The following is a 23,539-nucleotide window of genomic DNA, read 5'->3' on the forward strand; positions in this document are numbered from 1 at the left end:
CCGTAGTAACAGCAGACAGACTCTCCACAGTAAATCCAGTAAACATTATCATGTCGAAACTCGTTTTTTTTTAAACAGAACCGTTTCTCTCTCTCTTTCTTTCTTTCTTTCTTTCTTTCTGTCCTGCTTCGCCTGACATTAGCACCCCCCGCTAAGAGTCCCGCCTTGGGTTTAGTTTAAATGGCGTCAACACAGTGATCATTAATTAACGAACACCCGGAGAAGGATTTGGATGCAGTCATTTAATCCTGAAATTTACCTCTTTTCTGATAAAAAAAAAAACAACAAAAAAACATGAAAGATGTCCGACTGAAAGTTGCGGCCTCATCTCCAATGCTACATTAGCAGCGTTTAAATCATCTTACCTACTCATGAATATCAGCTGCTCGTAGTTTTGTCTCGGCTGGTTCGGCTGTTAGTTTTCTTTTGTCTCTCGTCTGCTTTTGTTGTTGTTGTTGTTGTTCCGGACTTTTCCACGAAAAAAAACAAAAAAACAACAACAACCCGGTGACGTCATGTAACGTAACTGACCCAATACGTGACGTCCCTGAACGTAACGGAGCGTCTCATTAACGGCAGCGCGGCAGGTCACTGAATGCAGCTTTGTATTCAAACAGGACAATTTGCGGATTCATTGAGCAGAAAATTAATAGCAAATTATTTTGATGTTTAATCAATCATTTTGAGTCTTTTTTTTTTTTTAAATGGAGAAAAAAAAATGCAGACATTTGCTGATTCATACATCTGCAACAAAAAAAAAAAATTGATATTTTTTTTAGTTGTGGACAAAACAAGCTTCGGGTAATAATGATTTTGACATTTTTCCAGATATTTTGACATTTTAAAAACAAAAAACGTATACATTTATTGACAAAATTGATCAATAATGAAAAACAACCGCTATTTGTAAGCCCTATAAAACAGTATTTTATTCATTTAAGTTGAATTGTCTGTAGTTCTTGTTTTGGAAATATTGCTTTTTAATTTAATTTTCTTTTCATTACTGTCGTGAAAAAAAGGTCATCTAGGAAAACAGATGAAAATATAATTTGTTTTTGTTGACTAGGGGTCATAATAATCAGTTCTCTTGGTGGAAAACATTATTATGATATTATGCTGTAGGTGGAATAAAACTCCATCCAGAAGCAGCTCCAGCACCAAATGAATTCACGTTTGTTACACTGCTGAAATGTCAAGTAAACAGCCTTTGGACCAACAAAACGCTCATTGTGGGGGGCATCAGCGGCGCTCGACTCGGTCTGGCTCACCCTTGGTGAGCAAAAACAGGGAATAACAGAGTACACATGCCCACCAAGTTCTGGGAGGAGGTCTGATCGAGCTTGATAAGTAAAACCACCTGTGTGGCTGAAACTGTGCAGGGGTTGAAATCTTTAACATCTTAAAGCAGTTTTAAAACATTTTAGCACAGAAGGAAAAGTGTACCGCATGAGATTAGGTTAGGTAGTTACTTTATTAATCCCCGAGGGGAAATTTGTTCGCTGCAGCAGCATACAGAAGCAATAAGATAATTACAACCTCGGTGAAAGTGAACATACTATTCCTTCAGATGCCCAATAAAACCCTTCAGATGGGCGCGTGTTCAGAAATCAGCGACTGATCGCTGCAGTCCATCTGCGCCTGCCCGTGAGCCATTACAGTTCCAGCATGTTTTGCAAGTGTGGCTGTGAGGGGATGCAAAAGAAAACAAGTTCCCACTGGCTATGTTTGTTCCCTTCTCTCTTGTTTCTGTCTCAGCTCTTTCTGTATGAGACTTACCACTTCCTTTATGGTCCGTGGTAAACGGTCCAAAACATGTCAAACTTTTGCAATTGTCTGTGGTCAGACTTAATTTCTGTCTCGCTGAAAATTACTGCAAGTAAAAGAAAACAGGAACGAGAAGTGACAAAATCCCCAAGAATACAAGACGTTCAGTTGTATTTTAATTAAGTCATTGATCGTATTTTGATTTCAGTGACTAACTGCTTTGTTGTAGACAAACACGGGTACATGACAGAGAGCTGTCATAAAATGACTCCAAGTAGTAGATTTAAATTTATCTAGATTAGTCATAATTTTTGTTGTCAAAATGAATTGCCACGGAAGCAAAACAATCAATAATAACATCCATAACCACGGCAACAACTGCAAATGCTTAGGTGATATAAAAGCTAGAAATACCAAAATGAGACTTAAAAAATATCACAGAGGAAAACTAGATGAAAGTATAATTTTTTTTTTTTTTTTTGTTAACTACGAGTCAAAGTTGTGTTTCATCAACCACCGATGGCGGCAGGGCGACCATGCAAGGCGCTCGTCTGCCATTGGATCCTGAGCCATGTCAGAAACATGCAGATAAAAGAGATCACAGGAGCAACACAGAAAACCCCAAAAAACTGGTTTTAATCTATCCTACATTGGTGTGCACTAAGAGTAAAAGAGTGATTACACAAGTGTGAGGTGGAAGAGCAATTACATTGGAAACTAAGATCAAGATATAATCTGCTCATCGTCTGCCCGTGTTTTGTTAAAACATGAGATATTGCACCAGATGTGAAAATCTCCAAACCACAGAGGACATTTTATCCACTTCATCAAATGAAATAAACATCAGTACATCTGAGAAGTTATGCTGGGTTTTTTCTTTTTTTTTCTCGGATGGTTGCTGTGTGTGTTTTTAATTAGCTGTGAGAGAGAGAGAGATATGCAACACTTTCTGTCAAAAATAGTATTTATTACCTGATTTATGACCCATCAAGTGACCCATTAGCCCCGCCCTCTTTTATGAAACAGTATGACCTCAAATAATGTTAAAATCTAGCTTTTTGATCCCAACAATCTTTTGTGCTTGATCCAGTTGCATTTTATGCACAACACAATCAGACTACTCAAAAGTTGAAGCGCTAAGGTTTAGATGATGAGGAGATAGAAAGTTATTCAGGATATGAGAATCCAGAGTTGTGCTACAGGTACAAAGCTGTACTGAGCCGGCTAAAGCAGAGTAAAAAAGCAAGGGACAATTCTTTTACTTTTTATATATTTGTTACTCACCTTCAACCATTAACATGAAATGGACGGTTCTATTCACATCTCGGCTGCTTAAATATGAAATGAAGATATTTTCAGTGAGCCCAGAAACAGAACAGGACTGAACCAGTCAACCCTGCTTCTCGTCTTGCTCATCATGTCTCCACTTGTCAACAACGTTTGATTTGTCACCCATCTGCCTGCTTTGTAAATCGTACAGCAGGTCACCACAGTCTCTCTCGTTTTCACTTTCTTCTGAAGAGGTATACTTCTTTGTGACCGTTGTACATCGTGGAAGGATGAACAGCTGACCAACAGCAATATTTGAAGATACACTGATACAAAACATAGTGTTCGTCTTCAGAAGTGACAACAAAGTGATAAAAGAAGCCTTGTTAAAAAAGCCAATTTTTTTTGTTAGTGACATAAAGAGATTGCTGGATTTGATGCTATTTGCTCCGAGCTAATTAACAAGGTCATATGTTGTTGTGACATTGCAAATTGTATAGATTGTCACTAAATTTCCACGTGTAAGATGATTTAAGCCTTTGTAATGTTTTATAGTAGTTATTTTAAATATTTTAGCGCCTCCATCTGAGGCAGCATTCTCCTGTATCCAAGTGAAACTTGAAAAAATAACTGGCCTTTATTGTGTGCATGTTGATTCAGCATTTACACTATTAAGATCCCGTTTCTGACTTCTTCCACATGTTTTTTTTTTCGTCGCTAACTACTTCTGCATACTCACAGATTTCAACCATTCAAATTTTAAATTTGCAGCTCTTTCAGGACATTTATGCTGACATTCGACTTTTTCCAAACATTTATCATTTTCAAATTTTTAACATTTGAGTGAATGGGGGGATTCTTCAACTCCTCTAAAACTTTCTGTCATTGTCACAACAGCAGCCATACATCATCTCGCTTAGATTCCTAATGTTTCCCGTTTCCCCGTGTTCCTTTGTCTGACTCTGATTATTTGTCCAACGTGGGCCGAGCCGTCCTCTCCTGAGTCACAGCCCCGCTCCTTATCACAAGTGAGTGACAAAACTGCAGTCAATGTACTCATCAGCCTCTCCTGCTGAAATGGTCTGATCCTTAAACTACTCTGTGCCAAGTCAAGCCAGGTGGTATTTGTGTACCTTACATAAATTGTTTTTTTTGTTGTTTCCTGGATTGCAACCTGTTCAGTCATCAGCTCTGATCTGCCTGGGGCCATATACGTCTTTCGTTAAGTTTAATTAGACAATGCATTTCTTTTTGTTAAATCCCCGGTGTGCTTCGTCTTTGCTATGGCCAAGAACCGGGCCGTAACACAAAATATACAAATAAAAAATAATATAAAATGCTAGTCAAAACATTTCAACGTTTTAGTTTTTGTCATAAACAGCAACAGCATTCTTCATAATGCATGTAGGTAAGATTGGAGGGATATAATTTAGAGTAAGGAATTTAATTTCCAAAAGTTCTTTGTCATTTAGACTAACAGTAGTTGTAATGGTTTTTACTCAAATAAAACAATAGCAAGATCGCCAAACAATCTAATCAAAGATTGTGGTTCAGCCCTTCACTCAAGGCCTTGTGAGATAAATCACTCCCTGGGAAAAACCGACGTTAGATATAGAGTTAAAATGAATGTACAACGTTAAATCATAACAAAATAGCCCTCCGACAAATATTTAATGCGTCTCTCAAGTGTATTCATGTTCTTAGTGTAAAAATGTTTAAACATGCATAAAAGAAAAGCCTGCTGAAATGTAGCATTAGTGATACATGAGGCTTTGAAAAAACCTAAAAAAAAAAGATCTATAGGTTCTGGTGTCACTTACAAAACATGGCACCACTCAGACTGAGCATCTTCAGTGATGAATTACAAACTTACATTCAGCTGAAACATTGCGGTTGATTCTATTTCGGCACATGGACGCAGATTAGTCTATACTTCACGCAACTTATTACACTCTCTGGCTCAGGACTATAACTCTGCTCCTGTTTTTCAATGTGTACGAGGGGGCAATCAAAAAGTTACGAGACTGCTCCTGTGAACGGAGCACAGCAGGGGGTGGGGCCTATAACTTTCTTGAGTAAGTACTCCCAAGTTATGTCCCCTGATGAACATCAAGTCTGAGTTATGCACATTTTTGGGACCACTTGTACGTGTACATTTTACAATTTCAACTTAGAGCTGAAAACTGGGCACAGAGCACATTTCATTTTATGTCAAATTCTTGGAATCAGCAACAGACACCCTTTAAATGCTGCAAAAAGTCTACAGCAATGAAGCAATGAGCCGGGTGACGTTCAAGGGGGGCAGAACGTCGCCATCCAAGGCCAAAGAAGGCCTGTGTCTTTTATTTTTTTTAACCCGTGGCAGGAATTTTTTGGGTGGTCCGTCCATCCTTCCCATTCTTGTGAAAAAGCGATATCTCAAGAAAACCTTCAGAAAATTTCTTTAAAATTGGCACAACCATTCACTTGGTCTCAAGGATGAACTGATTCGATTTCGATGGTCAAAGATCAAAAGTCATTCTCACGTTCTCATTCTCATTATTTTGAAAGTGATATCTCTGTCACGTCTCCAAGGAATCTCTTCAAATTTGGCACAAATATTTTCTTGGACCCAAAGATGATTTTAGCTATTGGTGGCCAAAGGTCAAAGGTTTTGACATTATTCAACACCATAACTCAGGAACAGACAGTACCTTTAAAAGTGGTTGAATACTGAATTAGTTAAACTAATCTTGGGTGTCCACAATGACAGTCTGGTAATTGTACAGATATTACACATCCCTGTATTATATATTAAGATGTGTGTGAAGCATCCACATTGTAGAATTTGTAACTTCTTTTCAGCAAGAACCTTCAGGAGGTTATTGTAGTTCGAGGATGTTTTTTTGGGAGGGGAGTCATATGTCATACAGATTGTAAATCCCCTTGAGGCAAATTTGTGCTTTAGGATAATGAGCCGATAACAAAAATCGGATTTAACCTGACTTGGCGCTAAAGCCAGTGCTTCAGGACAAACACAGAGGAAGACCAAACATTCCACGATCCAGAGAATAAAAGACCCGTCTGTGAAACCTGTGTAAGATGCCCACATGGTGTGCACACCAAATAAACAGAGTTGTAAGAGGAGAAATGTACTTGTCCATATCTATAGCTCAGTGTGCTTAGAGAGAAAAAGGGGGCGGGGTGGAGGGGGGTGGGGGAGATGGAGGGGGGCGGTTTGATGCGAGTGAAATCAGACCAGAGAGCCAAACTCCTCAAACATACAATTGACATAAAGAGCTCAGTGTGTGCTGCTGCTTTCAGTGAAAACAGATACAAGTTCATACAATATTTCCAGGAAAGATAAAGCAATCCAGGAACACCCGAGGGGACAAAACAAAGGCATGCCTCAAATGTTAAGCTGTTCTAATCAGGAAAGACAACCTTAGCGGCTCACGTCAGCCTTCTCTGATTCTGAACCATTTGTGAGGATTATTGTTCAGGTTCAGTTAATGTGAAAGTTTAGTCACCAATAAACCTTTTATTTTCGTGGGCTTTTGGCACAAAAGGGTTCGACTGACTTTAATCAGAAGCATTTGGGCTTTTTCTTTAACCAATGCATCGCTACACTTCTTCTTCAAGAGACTTAAGAACGCCAAAACATCTTAAAATGTTCAACAATTCATAACTTTACTTCCAGATCAGTCCTCTGGGGATGATAGTAGAATAACGATACAGAAGAGTTACAAAAGTCGTCAAAGCAGCAGTCTCCCATCCATTTATACGTAAGACACAGTCATGGTAGAAGGTTAGTGCATGTGGATGCAACCAACACATGTCCAGCACTGTTCGCTTTTAACCCAACAAACAATCTCGAACGGTCCCCCTCTCTGCTCTTGTCCTCGCTGCAGTGATAGTATCTGTTTGTGTTCGATGCATATCAGCTATCGCCATTTTTTTTCTGTCCTTGACAAACTCATATCTGACCCAGTAGCTCCAAACAGCTGGCTACAGTATCCCAGCATTCGTATTACATCATCAAAAGTTTAATTGTCTGCACCACATGACGTGTTCTTCCCTGATGTCATGCTTTCTTGGGTCACTCGGCTCCTAACCGAACCTTCAATACATCACAGATTTTCAGCCTAATTTGTTCTATATATTTGTCACAGAGGCTATTTCCATCAGTGGACGGACCACAGTCCAGCAGTAATGTGACTAATCATTTCTGCCTCGGACCCTTAGAAACCTCGGAGCTGCCTCACAGCTCGCTCTGCCCCCTCGCGGGAGCACTTCACCCATCGCAGATAAAAAAGATAATTCCGCTTCTGTCTGTCTCTGTCTGATCGTCTCCTGGCAGGCGGAGGTTGTTTTTATGTGCGTTAAGCTGACCCAACATTTCCCCGCGGAGTGTTTATCCTCAGTTGGATTCTGCTGCCAAAGCCAGTGCAGAGACTGGACTGGGAGGTTTTACTCAAAGATAAACAAAAAGGAAGAACCAGTGCCATGAATGAGGCCACCTGACTTCCAGTACAACTCAGAGTCCTGCCATCTGCAGAAGTTCTCTGATGACTCTGCAGTGGTAGGGTGTATAAGGGATGGACAGGAGGATGAGTACAGGGCGGTAGTGGAGGACTTTGTGGAGTGGGCGGGAAGGAATCACCTGCTCCTGAACGTGGCCGAGACCAGAGAGATGGTGGTCGACTTCAGGAGGAAGACGACGGCTCCACAACCGCTGAGAGTTCTGGGAGAGGAGGTGGACATGGTTGAGGAGTACAAGTACCTGGGTGTGTCCATCGACAACAGACTGAACTGGAAGACCAACATCAATGCTGTCTACAAGAAGGTGATGAGTCGACTCTTTTTCTTGAGGAAACTTCGATCCTTCAATGTGTGCAGCGAGATGTTGGAGATGTTCTACCAGTCTGTTGTGGCCAGTGAACTGTACTTCTAGTAGTCTGCTGGGGGAGCAGCATTGGAGCCGGTGACACCAACAGACTTAACAAACTGGTTAAGAAGGCCGGCTCCATCATCGGCTACAAACTGGACAGCCTGGAAAAAGTGGTGGAGAGGAGGACGCTGAACAAACTATTATCCATATTGGATAATCCTGACCACCCTCTCCACCACCTGCTGCAGGGACAGCGGAGCACTTTCTCCAAAAGACTCCTCCAGCTCCGCTGTCACAAGGACAGATACAGGAGATCATTCCTGCCGACCGCAATAAGACTGTACAATAACTCACCTCTGGCAAAATCCATCACACAACAATAACACTTGTCTGTGTTTCTTGGTTGTTTGTATATAATATATATAGATATATACTGTACTGTATATACTGTATATACTGTGCATTTTATATTTAATATTTTTTACTGCTATTTTACTGCTATTTTACTTCTTTCTATTATTCTATTATTATCTATTGCTTCCTGTATGCTGCTGTAGCGAAAAAAATGTCCCCTCGGGGATTAATAAAGTAACTACCTAACCTAACCTAACCTAACCTAACCAGTAGGCAGCATAATTATTGGTAATTTACTACACAAGGCTGGCGTAGCACGTAATGGTAGCCAGACAACAGGGCTATGTAGGCCAAACATCAAGGCTACTGATAATGAGGCTGACTAAAAAAAAAGGGCAGCATAAAGATAAACAAACGAGAAACCGGTTGACCTATTCTACAAACTTTACTGTTCAGACTTCAAAGTACATAAAAATAGAAACAGAGAGGGGTGGTCATATAAAAATTAAATCTGGATGAATGATGAATTCAGTTGTAATAACTTCTTTAAAAAAGGGTCCTAATCTTATTTTTGTGGTCAAACCGGCAGTTCCTCAGACGGCCACTTGAGGCTCCAAAAACAATTCTCTAAATAAACACATTTACAGCCTGGTACAAAAAACTGGTTTAGCTAATTTCCCCGTTCGTAACACCTGTATGGGAATGTTTTGTTTTTTAATAACTCATCCGTTTACATTGTATTAAGGCTTAAAATTACACATGATTGAGGGCAGGCCTGCTTTCAGTGACAGGTCACCGTTGGCTGGCTGCCGGCAGCAACCAGGCTCGTCTAAGCTCCACCCACTCACCACCTCTTTGCCCATTTTTATGGTCAACTCATACTGAAATGTCACGCACATATCTGTGTATAACTTTCTCCCATAACAGAACAACACAAACACACACTGGTTGAAATACATACAGAATTAACAACTTCTCTCTGGAGAGCTTTAGTCCGTGTTCGAGCTATTCGGTTCGTTCCTGCCTGACTGCATGGGATTTGAAGATGTCAGAAACGAACACTGCTGCACAGATCAGCATCGGCTATTTTCTCCGGAAGAAAAGCGCGGTCTCTGTTATGCAGGTGATTGACTGTAGACAGCGGCAACGCTTTGCAGTTAAACACTGAAATTATTGATCAATAAAAAAATGATTGCTTAATTTACTGAGTTTAGTGTTCATCCTTCATCATTTGACTTGTGAGTTCTGCTGAAGTGTCACAACACGTAATAAATTCAAGTAAGTGTTGTGCAGCTCCTTCGGCTGTAAACAAAAGGACTTGGGATTAAGTCGCTGTGTGTTGCGACATCACATGCTGGAGGCCAAAAGCGAGATTTTGCAACGCGCATTGTGTTTGCATGATCACTAATATGAATATGTACACGATGATAAGGAGCAGACAGCTTACTGTTAAAAGCCACTGAGCAGTGAAAACAGTTTTCACTGTAATTATTGAGGAGGTCATGTGATGAAGGTCGTTTGACGAGGAATAAAGAGTAATAAATTCCACTTTGTTTTCTTCACCCGCCTCCAACCAGCCTCCCAAACGCGGAAATATCACTCATGAGGTTTGAGTGCATAAGAGAGTGATGTGGGTTCCTGTTAAGTACTGAGTAAGTGTCTCGCGTGTATCGTGACATTTTTTAACTTGCATAATGTAGATTAAGTACCAGACTTACTGTTAACTTGCATAAAAGTGTTTATTTCAGCACAAACAACAATCTTTTCCCGACTCTAACCAGGTCGTTTTTTTTTTGTGTTTTTTTTTTTAATCCTAACTGTAGTTTTTGATGGCTAAACCTGAGACACCTTTGCCTCACCGAGGATCGAACAGTGACACCGACACGGTGGACTGGCCGGTGTATCATACGTCATTAAAACATAGAAATAGATATGAATAAACATATAAAAGATAAATAGACTTATGTACAGCTAATAAGTACATGTTGAATTGCTGTGCTTCAGAGTTGCACTTGAAGAATTTTTTTTCAACAACACCCGAGTCAGTAAATCACAGCCTAGCCTGGTGATGGGTACAAGAAGACCTATTATTCGTGTCTCTTACCCATGGTGTCCAATGTTGCTCAATTTAACCTGAGACTTAAGTGACTGAATTTGTGGACGTTGTTTCTAGTTGGAAATTTCAATTTTCTTAACCAACCCAGCAAAGTACCTAGCCCCAACACTTACCCGAAGTCTAACCTTACGCTAACCTTTATCCTAAAACCAATTCTTGACCCTCAAATTACCATTAAAACAAAGTAAAGATCAGCCTAAGTGTCCTCATCACGTGTGTTTGTCCTCGTAGATACAGCTCTTTACCGGAAGACATGTGAACACACACATACTCAATTAATTACTCATTTGACAATCTCCTGTGAACCACACAATACATTTTTCCAATAACTCAGTTGGGCAAGGACCTAGCGATATACACCCATCGTGATGTCACTGTGAAGTGAAAAGCAAACATCTTGTACAGATATGTTTTCATACATCTCAAATGAGTCAGGCAGATTTTTCCAAACAACTGTCTTTTTTTTCTTCTTTTTTTTTTTCTTTTTCTTTTATACACTTTATTAATCCTCGAGGGGAAATTTCTTCACTTTGCACTTAAGGCATCACTGGTTAAATAAAACGACACAGGATTTTGACATGACAGCTGTCTGCGCTGGAACGTGATGCGATGTTTGCGCTTGCGAGTTACATGATTCAGACAAGTTTACGTAAACGTTAACGTCACATGTAATAAGGACTTTATGAGGCTGCAACAGCGACAAGTTCTCACTGAGTTTGTGTTTATTTGCAGCAAATAGCAAATAGAGCAGCGGTGCAGAGGTTAGCTGACACACACACACACACACACAACTTACAATCTCCCCAACCGTTGGTGTTTTAGATGGACGACCCGTCAAACAGGAAAATCTGCTGTTTAGTCTCTGATAATGTGTCACACGAGCAGTTTTTTTAGACACTAATAAGTGCAGTTAAAATGCTTGAATTAAGCAGTCATTGGGTGTGTCCCCGGATTACCATAAAGCCCCCGTGGCATGGTGTGTACTCAGGTATAAAATCTGGTTATACCAAACAAACACACATACTTTTCTCAAGCTGAAACATGCAAATATTTGTCCTTCCAGAACCTCCATGTTCTATCTGAATACATTGTAAGAAAACAGAGGGAAAAAAACAACAACTTTATTTTGACATCTCACTGTTCCTCCAAATAGATTCTGTTCTGTCCTTCTATTTTTATTTGACTCTGACATTACTTGCAAATCACCTGAAAGAGACGAGGAGGAAAACATGATTTGCAGAGAGAGAGAGAGAGAGAGAGAGAGAGAGAGAGAGAGAGAGAGAGAGAGTTGCGCAATGACTCTTTGCACTCCAAAATAAGATAAAAACAACAAACATGTCAAACAAGCTAGAATTCCTACTTTGTCTGAGAAACAATGATCCATTCAAAAAACTGGAGTAGGGTACAAAACCCACCACCCTGACAAGTGATCAGCTGTTTGTTTACGAGGTGAAGTCCGCCACACCTACACGGCCCCGAACAGGCTCCTCATAAAAAAATATAGTTGCTGTAGCCAACAAATTTAAATTAAATTACAAAAAACAAAAGAAAAACTCAGCCTTGAACTGACATCCCAAAACACCAAAACACACACACACACACACACACACACACACACACACACACACACACACACACACACACACACACACACTCAGCGTGTCCTGTTTGTCTGACGCCTGCTCAGAGTACAGCGACTGGATCGGTCACATGGAGATATGGATTCTGAACACTTTACAGCCCTTTTTCATTAACTTCTTTTTTAAAAAGCTCCTTGTTCCTTTTTTTCGGCAAATTATTTCAAGCTTGAGGACAGACAGTGCAAGAACAACTAATTGGTTTATCAATGCTCCAGTTGTTCTGCTGGCAGGCGAAGCAGGGCGGGCCTGATACTGGACACTAAGATGGGAGGCCAGATAGGACCGAGCACTCGGACACAACGACACATTGAGGTGATTTGTCTCGAGTTGGTCAGGTTTGTGTTTCTTTTCACCTTTTATGACTGTGTCTTTGGTTGAACAGATTTGGTTTCCTTTTTGTTGCAGGGAGATCTTGTTTTTTTGATGTGCTACTTTTATTTTTGTTGAATGTTTGTTTGCTCTTCTTTTATAAAGAGATCTACTGAATATATGATTTGGTTTGTCGTTATTTTCTATGAACCACCTTCCGTGTGTTCTGCTTTTGTTTTTCATATTGAATACTTTTGTAAATAACTTGTAAATACGTTAGCTTTTTATGTTCTCATCTTGTATTTTTGATAATAAAAGATACTTTTTTTTTTTTTTTTTATCTAAAAAAACTTCAGTAGATCCCGAAGCGTTTCGTGCCGACTGCACAAGAACATAAGAGCACAAACATCCGAGGTGAGACAACAAGTATAACAGCTGACTCGCTTTGCCACAGAGAGCTTGTTCAGTGTTTTTCCATGACATCTCTGCTGCATGACTGTCGGCACAGTGTATTTCCTCTTACATCACAGCGCTTAAGCAGAAATGATTTCTCGAAGCCTGCAGGAAGAGAATTGCACACACGCCACGATGATCCAACTGTGAGGTGACCGCGGAGCTTCGTAATACCTCGGAGGGCAGACGTTTAAGGACAAATAGGATGTAAAAAGAGGAATAATAAAAATAAAATAACGTGCCACGGCCAGAACCTGTGAAGAGGAACCTCATTTGGGCAGTGGTCTTGTCAAGCCACAAAAAGGATGTGTGGAATTGTTTTAAGTCGTGAGCAATGATGAGAAATATGCTGCTGTGACGGAGCGCCAGGCTGAACACGAATACGTGTGCAACAAGTGGTGATAAAGAGGAAACACTTGACTCCGATGTCATGCACAGACGATCTGAGGCACGTTTGAACGCACGAGGAGAGATCCTGCCGATGTGAAATCAACAACAGGAGGCTGTCATGGGAATAATTATTCCAGAAATAAAGCTAGATTTTAAAAAAATCAACCAAAGCCAAACAAAGTTTCCCCCATAAAGTATGTACGAACACAAACCACCGTGACACCTGTTTTGATTCGAGTTTCTCAGTGTCAAAAGAGCTTTTTGGGAAATGAACAGTCATTATGAAAACACGTTGAGTCATTTCCTTTTCCTTTATTCAGAAGAGAGATCGAGAGTGGATTATAATACCGTGTCTAAACGAGTAAATAACCTTGTCTCCGTGTGCGACTATAAGCAGTCATGATACCGCTGAACAGACGCTGGCCCTGCTTTCAATTACACCTCCTCTCCCTTTAATTATGCACTATCAAAATGAATAAAGTATTCGCCTGCAGGTTGTTGTGAACGTGATGTTTATTCAGTAATATAATTTAAATTGATAACTGTAATCATCTAAATAACTGCGGTTGTTTCGAGAACAGACCGAATCAGTAAGGAGACACTAAATAATTAATTCAGGTCAAAAGGACGGGCCTGCATCCAACACGGGATCCTGATGACTCCTTTAAAAGCAGGTAAGAAGTTGAACTTGGCACCAAGAGCTGAAATGAAAGGACAGGAGGTCTAAATAAGAGGAAAACAGGAGGAGTGATAGCAGCAGGAGTTACATAAGCAGCGCTGGCTGCCGAGAATCAAAGGCACACTGAGGCACAGGGAGGTGTGTGTGTGTGTGGGGGGGGGGGGGCATGTCAGATGATGAGGACATGTTCAAACAATGAAGTAAACACACACACAGGAGAGCAACAGTTTGGGAATATCAAAACACGAGCACATTTAACTTTGAGGTTCAGAAAAGTGGCCATGTGGGGGGTAAAAAAAAAAGTAGAATTCTGTTTGCTTTATGGGTCGTAATCTCATGTCAGTTGGTCAGTTCATCCTCCTCGGTTCAGATTTAAATACCTCAACAACTTTTTGTTGAGGTACGTTTTCCTAAAAATTTCGGATGGATTGCCCCTTTAAGAAGGGACAAACATTAATAGTAACATCACCATCCCAAACACTGTACTTGCTGAACATGTTGGCATGCCATGGGACGGTGTTCATCAACCTTTGATGTGCTAAACCTCAGCATGTCATCGGGACTGAATGCTGATGCTCATTACTGTCGTACCTCAGTACGGCCTCAGACACTTACAGAAAGAAGAAACCTAAGAATGAAGCGTGCAGTGGGGTCCGATTTATTATTGGCAGGAAAAATGTTATTGGTCCAAGAATGTATTTTCAGCCAATAATTACATCCTAGTGTGGAGCAAAGTGCAGGCTGGGAACTTCACAGAAACCTGGCTCTCGTTCGGGTCGGGATCTTGTTGCAATTCCAAAAAACACAATTCCTAATAAACTGGAGGTTGGGAAATTAATAAGAAGCACTTCAAATAATGCAAAAATAAACAACAAAGCTGGGCCTTTTGGGTACCGGAAAGGAAACAGAACATGAATTTGATGTGGACTAAAACTAGCAACCAAGAAAAAACAACAACAATTCAAATTCACAGCAAACCAGACGGTCAACTAAATTATAGTTAAATACTCTCACCGCTACCGGCGCTCATTTTTACTTCTTGTTCTCGGTTCTTTTTCGTTTTTCTCAACTCCCGATAATCCGTCTCAAAGTCCGAATGATCCATGAAGTGTTCAGTCGACCATGGTTCAGTTTGATCTGGACCGAGACCACCTTAGATTGGTCGGACAAAATTTTGGTCCTTTGGTTGGATCCTTGGTCCGAGGCGCCTTTTCACACTTACTATTTTGGATTGGACCAAAATGAACCAAAACAAGGTAAAGGCGTGAAACCCCCCCAAAGATAAAATAAATAAATAAAATTAAGGCATTTTTGTAAACAAAACCCCCAAAAAACACATCTATATTTCTTGTTTTTGTTTATCTCGAGCCTGAAGTTTTATTTTGAGGCGTTGTTCGGTAAGACTTTGACTGGCGGGCAGTGGGATTATCCACAAACTTTTCACCTCTCGTGAAAGACGCTTCCATTTAATTGAGAGCTGTTGGATGACAGTTGTAGATTCTTGAAGACATTTCACCGCGGGAAGCTTCCGCTGGTCTGACCCTTGATGGGTAACTGATCTGACTGAATCCTACTATGACCCAAAGGAAGGTTGGATCTAAGGTTGTAAATGGTTTCTGATTGGCGGGCTTCAATCTTTTTCCTCAAATGTCTTAACAGCTGTCTTTGGTGGCTTCAAATACAATACGTCTCCATCGAAAGGTCAGTCGCTGAACAGTGGAGAACTATTTCTGTTTATGAATTCGGGGTAGCGGTCACATTAACGCAGTTAGTGTTGGGAATGATCTTTATGGCGCTCACTCTCATCACAAAGTCTTTCTGTTCCAAAATAGATTGACCCATATTTTAAGTCGGCCGCCTTTTTAGGCCGTATACAACCCCATCTATCTGTGTCAGAAGCATATGGTGACAACCTCATTCTGGGAAAAGGTCAACTCCAGACATGCCATTAAAAGAGGTTACAGTGTCTTTGGCTTTAGGTAAAATATTGGCCGCACTGCGATAAGCCAGCGGGGGGAAGAAGAGGGGGTTGGCGGCATCCCTGAACTAATTAGCGCTGCAGGCGTCAGAATCCACATACCACCGTGTTTTGTAGAATCAGTTTGGCCCTGTTTAAAAAAAAATAAAAAAAAATCACAGGAACGACAGTAGAACAAGGTCATCTGCTGAAGATTATCTGGCCATCAAGGCTTGTGTTACACTAATGTAGGAGCAAATTTAGCTCGCTGACACGCTGCCATGATTTGTTGGGCAATGCGAATATTATTGCATAACTCCCAGCAGAGCGTCGGCATCGTACGTAGGAGGGAAATGGCTTCGCCATTATTATTACCGAATAGGAATAGTTCAAAATAAACGGTTTAATAATTAATAGAATAAAAATCGATACCAGCTTTTATGTGGAAAATGTATCTAAACGGATTAGTGGCCAAAATGTAATAACGTGTATAATTTTTGAAGCTGAAGTAAAAAAAATATCAAATGGTGTCATGTAATTGGTCAACTGGATAGGTGCGGTTTCTTTAAGAAAATATTAAAAACCATCAGGGTCAAGAAAGGATGAACAAATCCATGTTTCAGTCCGGCATTTAGGATTAAAGCAAAATAAAAAACAACAACACTGATTTAAATTTCAATAGTCAAAATGTTATTAAAAATAAGAAAAAGGTATTTGCGTGTGCGACTCTCATCCTTCCTTATTTACCATCTGTACCAACAGCCAGTTGTAATGTGTTACTCCCATCAGAAGGTGGTGCTAATGCACCTAAAAGCTGTCTGCCAGCACAAAACATGAAGAACACGAATAATCGATAAATCATTGATTATTTCCGAGCATCTTTGCTTGAAATGCAAGAAAAACGCCTCTTTTTCTTTAGTTAAAAAAAACAAACAGTTCCCACAAATCTGTTCACAGTGAGATCTGTGGATTACCCAGAGTAACAGACACTGGTAAGATATTCGAATGGCACAGCTGGAGTAGTTTCCATCTCCATAGTGTTTGCGGAGAAATTTCAGAGATGAATATTTCAAATATCTCATCAATCAAATCAAAACTGTTGACATGATTAGCTACTACTTGAGGTATACTGTATAATGTAATGATTAAAATGTTATAATATTGTTTAGGCCACTTATCACTGGCCTGGGTCCACCAGACGATGCAAGCAGGGTTCCCAGACTATAATCACAGTCTTTGCTTTGATTATAGTCTGGAGACTCTGTTTTACTCTAAAAGGTTGACCAATCAGCGACCAGTGGGAGTGACTAAGAGCGACGGTGCTGAAGTATATTTCCAACAATTAAAGCAGTGGTACAGTTTTGGCACACAACATATGTCAAATGGAGGTCAATAATGGTGGTCAAATAGTTTCAAAATGAACCAGAGGTCAACGCCTATAAGGATGGAATGACTGGATCCAATCCCCAATGGAGTGTGTCCACATCCAGATACTCACGCAGTAAATTCGGGTCCGGTAATACCAGGCTAACTTATTACTTAGTTAAAACTATATCTTCTTTCACATGTAGCTTGGTTAAAAAAAGTTTAAAAAAAAGCTTTTAAGATTTAAGGTTTGTTAAAAACCTTATCAGCACATATTTGGAGTAAGCAAGTAATTAAAAAAGGCAGCTTTAACTTGCATTTTTTTGTAAATAAACAAATTTATTAAAAGTAATGAAAAGTAGGCCAGCAACTTCATAAAATTAAAGAATATTGGTTGTGTTATGTCCCAGCCTGCGAGATTGGCTGTAAGGCGACACCGTGTGTGTTCTCGTCACACTCCCCGTCGCTTCCAGCTTCCTCTTTGAGACTCTGCGTGACGGCATCGGCCGGCGTCACGGTAACGCCACGTTTTACTTTGAAAACGTCCCAACTCTCAGGCAGCAGGCCGCGGTCGAACACGAACGAAGCCAGCGGGGAAAAAACTAAGACGCTCGCCAAGGTGATGAGCATGGACACCGTCCTGACGGGGGACTTCTGGACGAGGACGCCATCTTCCAACGTGCAACCGGGAAGCTGAAGCACAACGGGAAGCCCGACGGCGTTCTCTCCCAACAGAATCCTCACGGTCAGCCCGACGACGTAACCGACGACGGCACCGTAACCGTTCGTCATTTTAAAGAAGAGCACGGAAACCAGATGGGGGAATATCAGAGAGTAGGAGACGTCTGCGCCGAGGAGCCAGAGGACCAGGACGCTGTTGGCGTAGAAACTAATGGACGTCCCAACAAGTCCCACCAGCACCACGGTGACCCAAATCACCCATTGCATTTCATAGTCTGAAGCCTAGAGACACAAAAAGGAGACGCTTCATTATTCGTTTGTGTATTTAAATGGAGTCAAGTGATTATTTGGCGTCGAAGGAAAGAAAAGCACACCGAGACCCGTCCTAACTAACACTTAAAGAGACACACCGCGCCACCGAGCTGCCACCGTTAGCGTCTCGCCCTCTTTACCTGAGTACGCAGGACGTTCTTGTAGATGTTCGAAGAGAAAACCGAAGTGGCGGACAACAGGCTGGAGTCGGTGGACGACATGACGGCGGCGGCCACGGCTCCGATTCCGGTGATGGAGATGTACCAGGGCGTGAGGTACTGCAGGGTCAGAGGCAGGACCAGACTGTGTTCGCCACGTTCGTACGGACTAGAGCCGTACAGTGTCAAGTTCCAGTCTGGAGAAGAGAAATCAAATCTTATAAAATGTCCTCTTCGTAACAGCAGAGCGCCAACCAGGACTGTCCTAGGAAGGGATCTCCGAGCAGAAGATCGCCATCTACTCGGTAGAATAAGGCAATTCTGCAAAGTAAAGTAAAGTAAAAGGTATCACATTTAAAGTTATAATTGAAATATCCAAAATGTTTTCAGATTACATTTGTGTTCATTTAAAGCTTTAAAATATACCTTTAAATATGGGTCTTCCGTGGCCTCGACTGTACTACACCCTCTCAAAACTTCACTATTGACTCACTATTTCTCAGGACTCAAAATATTAAAAACAAGACCACTGGAGCTGCTGGTGCAGTTACAGGTCTGGCTTTAGGGGCATCTTTACGAAGAATTCTTCTGAGAAGCATGCTTGCTCTGTATGAATAAAGTGGTATTCCCAAGAGAAGCTGACACCGATGAGGGATCACATGTTGTTTTCAAGTTGTTTTCCTTGCCAAATCTCTCAAAACGTTGTGTTCTGCCGAAACGACGACTGACAAATAAAGAAAAAGGAGAAAAAGGCCTCCGACAAATCTAACAAGTGAGCACAGTTTACATATTTACGTACTGTGTGTTTAATACATGAAGATTTCACCACAATGTGGTATTATGTTATTATATTATGTGTATTATTACAATGGTGAACAACAACTCATCAGAAGTGGGTCAGATCATGAAAACATTTCACATTCAACAGTTTATCAAAATGTATATGTTCCATGGGTGGTGGACAGTAAATAGTAATGTCACGAATGATTTTATCACCTCCACCTACTTACTTTACTTTACTTTAAGTGTGATGTGCAGAGCCCATTCGAACGGGGAGGAAATGAACTGCAATGAACAGTTCGCCCCGAAGAATATAAAGCTCTCTGGACTACAGTGTTTTTGTGTTAGCGTCCATTATCTCCGACCTAACGCCCACCTGTGGAGGCTGCCACAGCCCCGACCAGCACGGGGGGGATTCCCAGTATGGCGATGACGAGGGCCGCCGCGTAGCAGGTCAGCTGGGCTGCTCGTGGCGAGGAGGCGGACAGCGTCCTCTGGTGGAAGCTCTGAAAGGAAACACTACCGAGACCCTAGAGGAAGAAAAGAGAGCGGAAGGAGAGGAGGGAACACACACTAACATCAGATTGAGGGAAGTTTTCCTTCAATTTCAGGGTAGAAATACAAAAATATTTGATCAGTATGGCTTATTTATTCTCGCAGTCGTATTCAAGAGTTGCAATCAGTCAAAGAAAGCCATCTGGTGAAGTCACTGGGCAATAAAAGAAACGACAACACACACCCAGCTGTTTCATTATCCTCAGGTCACCTTCAACTGTATATCAAACTAAAACCTGCTAAAGCTGCCAGATCGTCAAATGTTGCCCAACGTTTCCAGCCTGCTGTCCAGACTGCACTCTCACTGCCAGCTGTACGCTTGCCAATGTACCTAGAAGAAGACAAACAACTGCGCAGCCGGTGGGTACAAACTCGGATCAGCTGAACACGAGTCCACCGTGTACTCAACCTTAAAAACAAGCTGCTGGGCTTAAAAGGCTGACCGAGAACTTCTCTCCTCGCTTCGCGTCTTAAGGTGGGGAGGCTGTGGCTCAGACAGTAGAGTGGGTTGCACACTAATCGGACGGTAGAGTGGGTTACACACTAATCGGAAGGTTGGTGGTTCAATCCCCAGCTCGTCCTGTCCACATCTCTAAGTGTCCTTCAGTAAGACACTGAACCCTAAAATTGCTCCCGATGGTGTACCATCGGTGTTGTAAGTCGCTTTGGATAAAAGCGTCAGCTAAAATGAAATGTAATGTAATTTAATGTAAAGGTGTGAGATAATTATCAACGAGATGGAGACCTGGTACGGGTTACGTGCACTGAGGTGTTATGTGGGGGGGAAACAGAGCCTGAACTCCAGTGAGCAACAAACGAAAGACAAAAGCTGTCAGTTAGCACGTGAATATGATGATATTTACAGAATCAAAATCAAACTGAGTCGTCTCTTAATTTCACTGCGTCCTGCCGTCACACCTTTACCCGGGTTGTTCTGGTGTCAAATTTCCGGATCATTATATGGAGCTACGGTTTGGTGAACGGTAAACCCAGAGGTCTGTCTTGCAGGCGTCCAGCTGTGCTCTGGGCTTATAGACGGAGCCCGGAAGACCAAATCTTCAAACGTCCGCAGGTGAAGGCGGTAAAGACCACCGTTGAGCTCACCAGCATTAAGAAGTCGTCGATCCACTTCCAGACGCTGTCGCGCTCCAGAGTGCCGAGCCACGGCTCCTGGAACGTGTGGTTGAACGCGGTCTGGGCGATGCTTACCGACGTGCCGTTGAGCAGAAGGAAGGGCACGCACAACCACTGCGAACAACATATTTAGATCATCACGATGAAAGCCTGAAGAACAACGAGCTGGTTATTCTTTCAGATGTTAAACTAGAAACGTTTAAGCCACCAAACCCCAAAAAGTTGCAGTTTGTGATGTTGGAGCTTTCTTGATTCACGAGACACGATTCAAAACTACAAATTTGCTTTTTAAAATTTTTTTTTTTTATTGGTTTATATTATATGGGCAGAAACTGGACATCTTGAACTCTATGACTCACCAAACTGAGGAATGCCAGAGAGAGCTGGATGACGTCAGTGTAGGCGACGGAGTAAAGGCCTCCTAACAGCGTGTAGACGATAGCCACGGCTGCCGAGATCCACACGGAGTATCCGTAAGGTAAGTCCAGTATCACACTCAAAGTCGCTCCTGTTAAAACAACAACAACAACAACAACAATACAAACACAGATAAGAGGTTCTGAACGCTTTTAATCGCATCCAGTCCGGCTAACAGTTCCATTACCTGCTCCAGCATGTGTTTACCTAAGCCCAGCAGAGTGCAGGACACCCACAGCACTTCTGTCAGCAGACACGGCAGCACCAGGGCGGCGCTCAGCACTTTGCCGTACTTTATCTGGAACGGGTCCATCATGGTGATGTATTTCTGCTCCCTCATTGGCTTGGCGAAGAAAAGACCACCTTAAAGACAGGGTGACGTATTCAACGTTATTCGGTATCTAACACAGAAACATGTTGACGGCAATGACTCGTCTCACCTATTATGAAGGACATCGTGTATTGTATCGGCATCAGAGCCCATATTAAGCCCATTTTGGGAGTGTAGACCGCCTCGGCTATGCCGAGAAGAAAACCCCCTCCGACCCACGTAGCTGCAGATGAAAGAAACACACACCAGCACACACTTTTTAAGTATTATGTTTTTTTTTATGGACAATGTACGCAGTCACAAGCGTGAGTAATAGTTGCCCAGGTTTTTGCTGAGACCAGATGTCTCCTATCATTTACAACTTAGGTGGTCAGCAACATTTTCTGCCCATGATGGTCTGGGACGGTAAGTGGAAAAACATTTATAAGATGACACTGTCGTAAATAAAAAGGTGGTTTCTTTACCCTCTTTGTTTTTTCAAACTCAGCTGGGAGCTGTGAAACGCGGCAGTCAGTTCCTGTGATGATTCCCTTTTAACTTTCACGTGGTTCAAATCAGCCGATGTTTTACCAGACTTCATCTTCCCTCTTGTACTGTACATTATTTGGTCACAATCATCTGTGAAGCTGCAGCGTGTCTATTTTTATATGATGGAGACTAGTTTTGGACGTTCATTTAGGATCTGAGGTACTCATCAAAAATAAAATGATCCCTGATCCGCTTCTACTGCGCCAATACCACCAAATTACAGCCGGGGTTTCGTTAACCGTTTTATTTTGTGGTTGATGGATCGATCATTTTTCTGTTCAGAAGCAGTTTCGTTTCTGAACAAACTGTTCGGACTTTTCAAGCTTCCATCAGCTTCTGAAAGTCGTTGCTATCTCTTTGTCTTTGTCAGTCACGGTCCCACCAGCGGAAAGCATCTAATATTTTTCCTCCTTTTGTTGTTTAATGCCGGTTGGTCCATTACCGCCACCTTCTGGCAGTGGGAGCATTAACGCCAGATGCCAATAAAAAAACAAAGAAATAAGACAAGACGATTTCAAACTAAACTATTACATTTTTCTTGTATTTCCTTAACTGCAATTCCTGACTTGTTTTTTGCTGATATTGGGGCGTGTTAGATGTACGTAAAAGAACGGAGTTCCTTTTTATTAGTGCATAAGTCTGAAAGTAAAAAATAAAGACACTTGTTGACAATTAACTTAAAAACATAATTCACTCCTGTTCAGCTACCAAAACACAAAAAATTAAATGAGTTTCAACGTCCTGCAGACCAACATACCAGTCATGGTGAAAACTCCAACCAGCAAGCTGATGTTGCGTTCTCCGAGGAGCACCGCCTCGGTCCTGTTCCCGTCGCTCTTCTTCCCCGCCTTCCTGGACTTTCGGGCGGCCCACACTCCCGTCGCCAGAATCATGATGTAGAAGAGCACCACCGCCACCACGCCGGGGACGTTCAGGGCCATGGCGATCCGACCTCCGTGGAGCACGCTGGCGGGGAGAAGGATTAGATCGGACTACAAATACAGATACTGTACGCAGATCGAGAGCGCACGAGAACAAAGGTCACCAACACAGTCCTGAATTGAAAAAAACAGAGTTTTGGAAAGCCCTTTTGAGTTCACTTCTAATTTCCAACACACAGTTCCTGATAGCGCCGGTGTTTGGAAACACCCCCGTCCTGGCAACCTGCCTTGAGAGTTCAGCTTTTATCTCATCTATACTTTTTTTTTTTTTTAAAAGACCTCTTCTCATTTGTCACCTGAAGGCAATCGTTAGATCATTTTCGACCACTACCACCACCTCCGATGACTTTACACAACCCTTACCTCTGACCACAAACACAATTTGTACTACGACCCTTTTTGCAAAGGCACCGTTAAATGCTCCTGATTGTGCTGCGTTACGAAACTCCACAGCTGAGTCTACAAAACTATCTTACTGTAGTGTGTTGACATTACAACATTATCAAGATAATTTTCTCACATATTAAACTGCTGCT

The 23,539-nt window shown here is 41.7% G+C and overlaps 2 protein-coding genes and 1 long non-coding RNA gene across 4 annotated transcripts in view; 1 reads left to right on the plus strand and 2 right to left on the minus strand.

Annotated features, from left to right (window-relative positions):
- The window catches only part of LOC138632312 (high affinity choline transporter 1-like), a 243,151-nt gene that overhangs the window by 20,718 nt on the left and 198,894 nt on the right, over positions 1 to 23,539 (minus strand). The window lies entirely within an intron of this gene.
- Positions 12,064 to 13,651, plus strand: LOC138632297 (uncharacterized). Of its 2 annotated transcripts, none has more exons than XR_011311804.1 (3): positions 12,064 to 12,348; positions 12,679 to 12,736; positions 12,887 to 13,651. It is a non-coding gene; the product is annotated as an uncharacterized lncRNA (long non-coding RNA). The 2 variants fall into 2 exon arrangements; XR_011311803.1 differs by having other exon boundaries at positions 12,682 to 12,736.
- Positions 17,485 to 23,430, minus strand: LOC138632303 (high-affinity choline transporter 1-like). The gene is made up of 8 exons (XM_069717776.1): positions 22,820 to 23,430; positions 21,644 to 21,757; positions 21,411 to 21,566; positions 21,146 to 21,294; positions 20,757 to 20,900; positions 19,474 to 19,627; positions 18,300 to 18,514; positions 17,485 to 18,129 (listed from the first exon to the last, which is right to left on the minus strand). Exons 1-8 carry the CDS (start codon positions 23,001 to 23,003, stop codon positions 17,566 to 17,568), a joined length of 1,680 nt encoding a protein of 559 aa, XP_069573877.1. The 5' UTR covers positions 23,004 to 23,430; the 3' UTR covers positions 17,485 to 17,565.

The sequence above is a fragment of the Brachyistius frenatus genome, unplaced genomic scaffold (genome assembly GCF_029030835.1).
Source record: "Brachyistius frenatus isolate BFR_SWC_R1_liver_20210118 unplaced genomic scaffold, ASM2903083v1 Contig_180, whole genome shotgun sequence".
Lineage (NCBI taxonomy): Eukaryota > Metazoa > Chordata > Actinopteri > Embiotocidae > Brachyistius > Brachyistius frenatus.

Excerpts from the sequence above, each read along its gene's own strand:
- LOC138632303 (XM_069717776.1), bottom strand. The coding sequence starts at position 23,003 with ATGGCCCTGAACGTCCCCGGCGTGGTGGCGGTGGTGCTCTTCTACATC. Across the intron at positions 21,295-21,410 it reads CTGCACTCTGCTGGGCTTAG|GAGCGACTTTGAGTGTGATA; the intron begins GTAAACACATGC and ends TTGTTTTAACAG. Across the intron at positions 18,515-19,473 it reads GGCTGTGGCAGCCTCCACAG|ACTGGAACTTGACACTGTAC; the intron begins GTGGGCGTTAGG and ends TCTCTTCTCCAG.